At 52.7% G+C, this 11021-nt stretch overlaps 1 protein-coding gene across 1 annotated transcript in view; it reads left to right on the top strand.

The window, feature by feature from the left end:
* DAB2IP (DAB2 interacting protein) overlaps positions 1-11021 on the top strand; it is a 137279-nt gene that overhangs the window by 48557 nt on the left and 77701 nt on the right. Inside the window, 1 exon segment of the mRNA XM_017884206.1 lies at positions 123-256. Coding sequence (XP_017739695.1) covers positions 123-256 — 134 coding nt within the window.

Genomic DNA, 11021 nt, shown 5'->3' with positions numbered 1-11021 from the left:
GAGCCCGGCCCGCCCTCGGCCGCGCGGCCGCCCAGCAAGGGTGCGGGTCCCGCGCGGGTCCCGGCCCGTTGCCGCCGCGTTAACCCCGCCTCCCCTTCCCCTTCTTGTCGCCCCGTGCGCAGGGCTTCCTCAGCCGCCGCCTCAAGGGCTCCATCAAGCGCACCAAGAGCCAGCCCAAGCTGGACCGCAACCACAGCTTCCGCCACATCCTGCCGGGGTTCCGGAGCGCCGCCGCCGCCGCAGCGGACAATGAGAGGTGAGCCTGCCGCCGCCGCCCGGTCCCCCCGCGCCGCCGCCCCGGGCTGCGCCCCTGAGGGCGCGGGGACAAAGCGGGAGCCCGGCCCGGGACGAGCCACATGGGGGAGGGGACCCCACGCCGCCTGCCGGGAACTTGTGGGGCCACCTCGGCGGCACTGGGGGGCCCGAGGGGAGGACCCTGCGCCTCCCTCCGGGGTGAGGAGAGGAGAGCAGAGGGTGCCTGCGGCAGCCCCGGGCGAGGCCGGGCGCGAAGTGCCCTCGCGGGGAAGTCCTGCCTCGCCTGTCCGAGGTGGGCATTGTTTCCCGGGCCGTGCGGTGCCCGAACCGGGGACGGAAGTGGCGCCTCCGCCCCCAGGACCCATCCCCCTGCCTCAGGAGCCCCTGGGTATCAGATACAAAAGGCATTTTCGGCCAGGTTTGGCCGAGACCGGGCACTGCTGGTGGTGAGGGGAAGGGTGAATATCTGGAGGGGAGGAGCAGGGGGCTGGGCTACTTAGGGGGCACATCTGCCCTAAGTAGGGCGCGTGCTCCGCTGGGGGCCGGGGCTAGCAGAGCGGGCAGTGCCCAGGCCCTGAGCTGGGGTCACAGCCTGAGGCTGGGGAGCCAGGGCCGCCTCCTCTCCAGCCTAGGCAGCTGCTTCCCTCCCTCCCTCACCTCTCCACTCTCAGGGGTGTCTCCTGCGTTCTGTTTCCTTCTCCCTGGGCCAGCCGGGAGCAGGTGTGGAAATTCCGCGGGGAGGTGGCTGGTGGGGCAGAAGGGGAGAGGGAGGAGGAGGAGGTGGTTCAACCTGCTGGGGAGACGCTGGCAAGGGAGCGGGCTTCAGCTCGCAAGGGCAAGCCATCCTGTCCTCCAGGGGGCACTGGGCGGACACAGCCTCTCAGGGCCCAGGTCCTCCTCGAGCGGTGCCAGCCACAGGCACCTTTCCACTTAGGCACAGACATGGTGATGGATTCCGGTGCCAGTTAGAACGTGTCCCTGCCCAGCCTGTGGAGGTGAAAGTACGGGCAGGCACCGAGGAGTCTTTTCAGCATTTAGCCCGAACATCTCAGACCATTGGCATCTGCCTTCGTAGGGCTGTGTCCGTGTTGGCACTCCCTGTAGGGGAGGCATAGGTAGCATGAAAATATCTCTCCCCTACCTCTTGGTTCTAGCAGGCAGAGGAGTACAAGTTATAGCCCAACTCCTGCCCAAGGTTGAGTGACTGTTTAACTGACCCCTAGCATCTTCCTGGAGAGTAACACTCCCACCTCCCAGTAGAATGGCTAGACCTTTAATTTCCATCGGCCCAGAGCTGCGCTCTCCAGTACATCCTCACCACTGCCTGCAGCTGGTTTCCTACCCCAGCTGCCAAGCCCAGCCTGAGGCGGGACCCTCAACCTTTCTCTGATGGCTCTGGTGCCCCAGGGGACCAGGCGTGCCCTGGCAGGAAGATGCAGCCAGGCCAGAGCTCAGCGCTGGGTGCAGTCACTGCGTTTTTGAAAATCTCGCTTCCCATCTTTGTTATTGTCTGGGCGGAAGGCCACCCGGTTTGCTGCCTTCCTCCCTCCGCCCGGCCCCTGCCTTCGGCTCTCTTCCCCAGGAACATGCCCTTCTCTGCGCTTTCCTTGGCGGGGGTCAGGACCCTCTGCACCCGCATGCGGGGGCTTGTGTACGTACCCCCTTTTGTGTGCATGTGGTGGTTGTCCGGGGAACAGGAGAGAGAGCAGGCAGTCCGGCCTCAGAGTGTCTGCTCTCCCGGGAGCAGGCGGCATGCATGTCATGTTTACCTCCTTACAGCGGGAAGCCTGTACCCTGCCAAGTGCTGGCTGGCCACCCTAGCCAGAGGTCAGGGCATGGTCGAGACGACCTCCTGCAGGTCTTGTCCTGCTTGGCCTCAGGTCAGCCTTGCCACATGCTGAAGGGGCACAGAGTGGGGGTTGGGAGTGAAACTACAAGCCTGTTTCTGGAAACGGTAGGAAACAGTAGCGGTTGGAGCAGAATGTCACTGGCAGCGGTGTGGAATTGTCTTTTTAATTTTCTATAAACAAAATCTGGCTTGGTGGCTTCTCTGGCACAGGAAGGGAGCCTAGATTTCCCATGGACAGGCAGAAAGACTGGGTTTGAAATCCCTCTACCCAGCCTTGGAGCTGAAATAGGCTTTCCCAGGACTGGGGTCTCCTGATTTGCTGCTTTGCTTAGGAATAGATTCGTCGGCTGCTGCTGGGATGGATGGGCAGAAATTTCTCTGGGGCTGTCCCTGGAGTCATCCTATTTGGAGTTCAGTGAGTAAAAACAACTATGGTGACCCCACCCGCCCCTCCAGCTCATGGCCAAACCTGGATGAGTGGAGCGGTACCTCTCCCTGCTCTGATGTAGTGTGGTTGTGCTGTTGAAGGCTGGGAGGGCAGGACGGGCTGCCTCTGGCTTGGCTTAGCAGCGAGGAAGAGTTGTGTCCTGGCTCCATGGGACCCCCACTGGCTGCCATGTCTCTGGCTGGGGAGAGGGTAAGTGCCAAGACGCTAGCCTCAGTGAATGGGTGGGGACAGGAGTGGGAGGGAGGGTGGGGGCTTCTAGGTGGTCAAGCCGGAGCCCTGGTCCCCATGGCCTTCCAATGTAGATGAGTGGCACGGGGCACTCTGGGGTGGCCACTTGAGTTCTGACTTTGGATGAATCTGGTTTATATGGCTGCTGAAGAGGCTTTGTTGAATGCTGTCTGTGTGCTCCAAAAGCTGCTGTGTTGGGGAGGTGGTTTTTTTGCGCTGGAATTCTCTCATCTGGAGGTTGGAAACCAGTTGGTTCTGTGCTGGGATTTTTTTGGCTCCCTGGAAAGGGAGTTGGTTTCAGGGGTGGGGATGCCAAACCTGGCTGGTTGGGATTAAGGGTTGCTATCTGGTTGTGAGGCTGGGGTCAGGCCAGGCAGGGCTTGGTGGGCACAGCTGGGCTCTGGGGGCTGGGGGCTGTAGGACAAGCTTGAGTCTTCGGACTTAACTCTTCTGAAACAGCCTCAGGGGAGGTTGCCAGCTGGTCTCCACAGTCTCTGGGTCTCTCAGACACTCATTTCTTCTTCGGAGGCTTTGGCAATAAGCACCAAGGACAGGTGATCATTTCTCCTGGATAACAGAAATACATGCTACTTGGAGCGCTTTCCAGGTGAAAGGTGTGCTGGCAAAAGCATTTTCATTTTGCAGACTGCAAATGCTGCCGCTTCATTTACGGGGCTGTTTTAATGTTGGTAAAAGTGATATAGAGGATGTGGTTCTGCCAGCCCAGAGGATAATTTCCAAGTCGTTCATTTATTTATTAATGTTACTGAGGATCTAGGAGGGTCAGCTGGCAATATTATGCTTTCCTCATTCCTTGTCTTTCCTGATGTTGTTTCTTTGTGACTCTAGCCCTCCACACCTGCTGGGAATGTGTCTCCTTTGGCATGCTACCTGTCTAAACGTACACAGTAGTTACTCTAAATCGTCTGTACCCCCATCAAACTCTTCCCAGTCATCCTGGTGCAGAGCTTAGCTCATAAACGCAGGCAGCTCTGGTGCAGGAAGGCAAGGCTGCTATGTGTGGAGTTAGGGATCGATTCCCCCTTCCAGAGTATGTGTGTGCTGGCTGGTGTTCCCACACCTGAAAGTTGCTAATGGTGGAATTCCAAATGATATGGGACTAGGGAGGGAGATACAGTACTTGGATGTTGGGGATGGCAGCTTCCAGGGACCCTCACCTGGACCTGAGTAGGCAGGAATCAATTCTGCCCCTTGTGGTGAGACAGTCCCTGGAGGAGGGAGCGTGAGGAAGGTTGATGAGGAACAGGGGAAATGGAAGTTAGGGTCTATTTTCCTGCTTTGTTTGCTGACAGTAGGTGCAGGCAAGGCTGGGCATCCATGTCTGGTGTTTCTTGCCCTTGTTCTCTCCCCTAGTATAGACAGGGAGGGCCTGGTCCTTTTTCTTTGGACTAGTCTGTCTAGTGTGGTGATGTCAAGATGATAGTGCAGTTTAGACAATTGCCAGGAGTAGTGGGATGCATGTGATCTTTGGATTTGAAGCCAGGCATTCCTGGGGCAAGTCACATAACCTTTCGGAGCCTCAGTTTGCTCATCTGCAGAATGGGCATGATGATAATCATGTCGTTGAAGACATTAACATTAATACATTTAGCACACTTTTCATAGAAATTGTCCGGTTCAGTGCTGTTTCCTTAGCATTTAACACTGGGTCTTGCACATTTCTTAAATGTTTCTAAAATTTAATTAATGCGTGAAAGAGGTTAGATTAATATGTCATAGGTTTTCAGTTAATATTGGTAAGTTTAAGTCACCTCATCTTGGTAAGCCTCAGTTTTCTCATCCACAGTGTGGGAATAATCAGCAATCATTTGGCCTCATCCTGAGGTTCAAGAGATAATAGATGTTGCTGTGCCTGGTAAGGTGAATCGAGCTGTAAGAAGGATCGCTATTGCCTTAAACATAAGAAACAGCCATTATTACCTAGGGCACAAGACATTTTCCTAGGGATTCCTGCCTACACCTGGGAAAGCAAAGCTCTCATGTATGTTTTAATAATCAGTTTTAAAAGTTCATTGTTCCATCTTCTGTTTGGGTCATACTTGTTTTTAATCACTTAGGCATTTAGGTTATGTCTAGTTTTCTTGATTAAAATGACACTGGGATTTAAATCCTTGAATATGTATCTTTGCCTACGTTTCTGATTTTTCCCAAAGGATAAAGTCTTAGGAAACAGAATTACTAGGTCAAAAAATATGAATAGTTTGAGGTTTTCTTAGAAAAATGTCACCCACTGAAAACCTGTAATAATTCATACCCCTCCCCAGTGATTTTTAAGAGGGCTCACCTGTTTCTTCACACCCTTCAAAACATTGGATGTCATCAATAAAACAGTCTTTGTCATTTGGATAGGCAGAAAAAGGGCATTTTTAAAATTATTTGCATTCATTTGCTTGTTGGTGATTGAATAGTGGTTTCCTGAGTTTCATGGCCAGTGGCAGTGCTTCTTTTGAGACTTGTCTATTCCTGTCCTTTGCCTGAGTGTTCTGACAAGCCTTTTGCAGGATTCTTGGTTTCCCTGTTTGGTCTTCCTCAGCTTGGAGAGGTCCCATGTAGGTGGATCCTGTATATTGAATAAGCCTCTGCCTTCCAAGAGATATGACGGGGAACTCATTAATTACCTGCAAGGAAGGCTCACCTGGCTCTCCCCTCCTCCTCACCCTCCCTTCTTCTTTCGTCCTCTCCTCCCTTCCTCTCCATAAGGAAATCAGGTTTAATTCCTAATCCCATCATTCATAAGGAGGCCCTGTATTTACACAGCACTTTAAGAGGTCTTCTGCCCTGTAGGGTAGGTAGGCAGTGAAAGGGTTGTTCAATGGCCAGGAAAACTGAGGCACACAGTCAAAGGCATGGAGATGGGGCCTATGCAGAAGCCAGGCATTAGAACCAGATCCCCTCTCTACTGCAGCATTGTACTTGAGCCCCATGGGCACCTTTGGGGGCAGGGCTGACCAGCACAGGAGCACATAATTCTGAGTCTCATCTCGAGAGAGGAAGGGGAAAGCCACAGAATACGACCTGGACGTATAGAAGAATCAATTTATTTTTTGCTTTCTCATTTTTATAGCCTTCCTTTTAGATCTGCAGCTCCCTCGTGTACCTTCCCAAGATCCGAGCTGGGCAATATTTTTAGGAACGGTGGAAATTAGCTAGTGAGAGTGGGATCAGCAAGGCTGAGGTTTCAAAACCTCAAAGAAAGGCTGGAGAAGCCTTTCTTTGCACAAGCAAATGTATGTGTACGTTTTTTGTATGTGTTGCAAGTGTGCACCTGTCCTCATGAAGTGGTGTGTACATTATATGTTAATGTCCTTGTACATGTTTGTGCATTTAATTGAGTTAATACAGGTGAAGTATTTGGAACAGTGCCTGGGGCACATCATATGGGGTGAGACTGTATAAAGTAGCTGTTTTTGGAGGCCAAATACAGGCAATTACATATATGATTCAATCTGTGTGTTCATTATAAGTGTTGTCTACTATTGTTATTATCGTGTGTTTTCTTCTTGGGTATACATCTAGCAGTTGTTTGTACATGTCTGTGTACGTATACCCTGTTGTACCCATGTGTGTAGTATGTTCTCTGAGCACTCACGTGCATCCCTGTGTGCATGTGTGCACTTTCTGTCTGGGTGCATGGGCACTGAGGTGGCCATTGTGTGAATAAGTACCCCACCTTCTTGGGGAGAATTTCCCAGACAGCAACTCTTTGCCTCCCCTCTCACCTTCAGTTACCAGGCAAAGCTCAGGCCCAGGTGCCAGGCCTGAGGGGTGCTATGGGACTGCTTCCATTCTCCTCCAGGTAGCCCTGCCTATTTCCAAGCCCTGTATTAGAATATGCAAATCGACTCTTTAATGCAATTCCTTTGCAAAATATTACTTGAACCAGAAAGTTAATTACCAGGCTCTAATTAATGGCTATTTTAGAAGGCCACATAACAAAACTGGAGGAGATCATAAGAGACCAAAAAGGCAAGAGGGAAAAGCATCCAGCTCCCCCAGCCAGCTTGGTGACTCCTTCCAGGGTGGCAGGTTGTGCTTAGCTTCTCTCTGCTCTGAGCAGCCAGCCCGCTCCCTTGTGGTGATTGGCTGTAGGTGAGTGAAAGCTCCCTTTGCACGAAGAACCTCTGGTGGTTCTAGTCTCTTGGCCATCAGTGCATCCATCTGTGAGGTGTGTCCAGGGCAGCATCTGCCTGGGGATGGGGTGAGAAGGTGTGGATAGCAAGCCTGGGCTGAGGTGGGGCTGTACCAACCTCAGAACAGCCAGGTGACATGCCCAAGGCCTGGGCTATGGGAGGGACAGTCGCTGACCACTCTGCTTTCCCACCCCTCCAGGGGCCTCTGGGCTACTGCTGCAGGGAAGCTGCCCCCAAGTCAGAGCCTGGGAGCCTCAGGCAGCTTCCCACAGCCAAATCTCCACCAAGGGCCCAACTCCCTCCCCTCTGCTTCTCCCTGAGCTCTCTGTGGCCCATGTGTGAGCTTGCTTGCATACACCTTCCTTGGGCTCTTGGTCAGGCCCTGCCTATTTGTGACTATGGGCAAGCCATGGTTCCTCTCTGCCCCTCCTTCCACTCATCCATCAAGAGGAGTGATTGTGCCCACCCACCTATCTCAAAGGACTGGTTGGAAACTCACAGGAGATTATAGTGATGGAAATGATAGGGGAGTTTCCCCTCCCAGCTGGGGTGTGCCTGTGTTACCATCCCCTCCTGAGATAGAGGGCATCTCTGTCCTCTGTGGGCATATGGCTGTCCTCCCTTGTGTATACAGGCCATGCCACCTGCCACCTGGGCATGCATACATGCACGTCCTTGTGGAAGCCACCAGCGTGCAGCAGATGTCCCCTGTGGGCCACATGGGCGATGGGGTGAAAACCTATGGGAGGGAGAGGGAAACGTCCATCCCCACCCACAAAGGTTCCTGGCACCCTGCCTGAGAATTCCTTGAGGGAGAGGTAAGAAGTGACTCCAAGGCTGGAGGTCAGGCCCCATCTTGAGGGCAGGCCAAGGAATAAGACCTCCCTTCCTCCCCTCCCTGTGTCGGCTTAGGAGGCCCTCGTTCTGCCGACCTGTAGGGTCATCCGCTTGTAGACCTCAGCTGATGACTGCCTTGGCGATAGGCTGCTTGGAAGCACTAACAGAGCACTTTGTGCCCTGTGCCAGAGGCATTTAGAGTTGGCCAGTGAATAACTGAATGTGCTTAAATTTTTTAAGAGAGATGGACCAGTGGGCAGCCTCAGACTGTACTTTTTAGAGGTTCCCCAAAAGGCAGCCTGAGTAGGTTTTTGCCACCTCCACCCTTCTGCCGCCCCCCTCAGTTTTCCCATCTCTCAGGTGGGGCTAGTGGTACACTACTGCATCAGATGCTCTGTTGAGTGAGTTACTCCTTGGCACAATGATATCCCATCTCCACTTTTCAGTGGGCAGCCCCCACGGGGGAGCAGAGGAGCCCTTCTCCCTACTGTCCCAGGTAACCATCACCTGCCTGTCGCCCTGACCTTTCTGGAGCAAGCCAGGGCCCTTGTTTTCAGGCTGGGCCTGATTGTAAAAGAGTGCACTGGGGAGAGATAGAGATGGCACCAGGATAGCATGAGCCCTAATTTGATTCGACATTGTCATGGGGAGTTTTCATACCAAGGGCAGTGAATTAGTGTAGTGTCTCCCTGTGCCCACTGACTAAGGGGAAGTTAATTTCATGCTCTGCCTTTTTGACATTCGTAATCAGAACGTGGTATTGCAGTTGCAGATTGTTAACAGGTGAAGGATGTGTGAGCCTCAACAATTACCGTTTCTGGCTGGGGAGGAGATTGATTAATAGATTGTTCCCAGCCCCACCCCCTCTGCTCCTTACTCTCCTTTGTGCTTTCTTTCCCTCTTTCCAACTTCCCCACATTTCATCAGGAAACTAAGTGGCTATGACTAAATCCCTACTCTTGTACTGGAAACCCAGGGCAGAGGAGGACCTGTATGACGAGGAATTGCCTAGGACACCTGATAAAATGCAGATTCTTGGACACCACCCCAGACCTTCTAAATTAGACTCTCTGGGTGGGGTGGTCTTGCCTCCCCAAAGTTTGCTTCTTTTGCAGAGGGGCAGGCATTGTGCCCCAGCTGTGTGCTGGTGACTTGCCTAAGCACTTCCTGTGCTATACTCTTAGTGATTTCTCATAGCAAGAGGGCTTTTTGTTTCCCATTTCACAGATGTAGAAACTGAAAGCCGATGTGTGAGTGGTCCAAAATCACACATTGGAGGAAACCCAGTGACGAAGCAAGTCCATTCCCTGGTTGATGTCAAGATCCCACCAGTAGCATGTCATGTTCTTTCTCCTTAAGGCTGTGACACCTTTTGAAATAAACCCTCTCCCTCCTCAGAGGAGTATCAGTAGCCCCCTTTGATGCTTGCACTGGGCTCCCATTATGAAAAGCTCCTCCGCACCAGTGCCCTGGGTCTCCTGAGGGTGCTTGGAACAGTCAGGGCATTTGTGACTGATCTGCATTTTGCAGCTGAGGTGGGTGAGGCTCAGAGAGGTGAAGGGGCAGAGGCAAGGGGAGCTGGAATTTGTCTCCTAACGCCAGGTCCAGTGCTCATCCCACCTTTGCCACCAAGGCCCGCTGTTCTCACTAACTTCCTGGTTGCAGGTGGGGAAACTGAGGTTCAGGGAGGTGTACCCATTTGCTTAGGATCAAGCGAGCGGCAGTAATGCAATTCAAGATCCGCCAAGTCAAATTCCCCAGGACAGGACTAGTCAGCATTTTAGGACTGGACCGGATACCCTTGGCTCCCACCTGGGAGTGGAAGTCTTCCAGACCCCTTGGAAGGTCTCGGCTCAGGGAAGAGAATGACTGTCTTTGGAGAGACTAGGCCACGTGGGGTGGGCTGCACTCCCAACTAAGGAGGCCCAGCACCTGCTAGGGTTGTGGGAGGTGATGGGGGATCTGGGCCTGTGAGGTGGGCAGCTGGAATCTGAACTTAGGGCTGCCTTACTCTAAAATCCCGTCCCCCATACTGCCAGTTGCTGTGGAGGTTAATAGCAGGCATGCCTGAGTCAGTCTCCCAGAGCTGGTCCAAGGCTCAGCTCCACCAACTGCTTCCCTCTCAGCTTCAGATTCTCTATTTCAGTAAAGCAAAAACAAAAATGGAAACTAATGTCTCGGAGCCCAGGATTCCTGGCACAGGGCTGGCCCAGTCTTTCCTGGGCTTTGGTTTACTGCATTCAGGTCATGAAGCCCCTGGAGCTGTTGGAGAATGGAGCCATCGTAGTGGGGCGGACGGAGATGCCTTTCATCCTGCTCCGTTCATGGCAAACTGCTTCTGACGCTGTGATAGCCCCACCCACTGCCCTTGAGTGGCCCAGGATGCGCCAGGCTCTGTGCCTGGTGCTTTCTCGTGCATTTGTTCAGCTCATTCTTACTGTAGCACTTTGAAGGATAGGTGCTATTACTGTCCCCATTTTACAGAGAAGAAAATAGAGTCACAGAGAGACTGAGCAGCTTGTTCAAGTCCTACAGCTCATAAGTGGCAGAGCTGGGTTTCAAACCCAGGCGGTTGGCTTCATTATGTAAGGCCTCTGTCAGGCACCGTTCTACATGGCCTGTGCTCATGTGCTCTGTTTCACATTACATATTCTGTCAATGATGAGATTGATAAACCACTTGGTCACTTAAGAAGCGTCTGTGTGGTAGGCATTATGCATTGTATATGCATCATCTCTGATTTTCTTGACTACCCTCATTTTATCCTCCCCCCATTTTATAGGTGAGAAAACTGGCCTCAGAGTATAAAATCATGTAGCCAGGATTAGCCTCAGGTTGCCTTTGGAATCTAGATCTCTTTGTATCCACAGCCAGGGGCCTCTATAGTATATTAGCTGACATGGCTGAGCACATCTTATGCGCCAGGCCCTGCTCTCTGCACTTCACTGAGTTGAACTCGCTTCACCCTTACAGCAGCCCGTGAGATATATACTGTTGCCATCCCTGGTTCACAGCCAAAGAGGCGTGAGTTGTGTGACCGGAAATGGCAGAGCTGGGATTAAACCCAAGCTGTCTGGCTCCCACATCAGTGTTTTTAGCCACCCCACAGTACTGCCCTCTCCCTATCTTATAGGTGAAGAATTTGAGGTTCTGAGAGGTAAAAGTCACTTACCCTGAGTTGGACAGCAGGTGAGTGGCATAGACAGGATTTGCATCCAGGTCTTTCTAGAATGTTTTTCTGTCTCCCACAGGT

The sequence above is a fragment of the Rhinopithecus bieti genome, unplaced genomic scaffold, assembly GCF_001698545.2.
Source record: "Rhinopithecus bieti isolate Rb0 unplaced genomic scaffold, ASM169854v2 scaffold_13710, whole genome shotgun sequence".
In the NCBI taxonomy this organism is placed as follows: Eukaryota; Metazoa; Chordata; class Mammalia; order Primates; family Cercopithecidae; genus Rhinopithecus; species Rhinopithecus bieti.
This window is presented reverse-complemented; position numbering and strand designations above follow the sequence as displayed.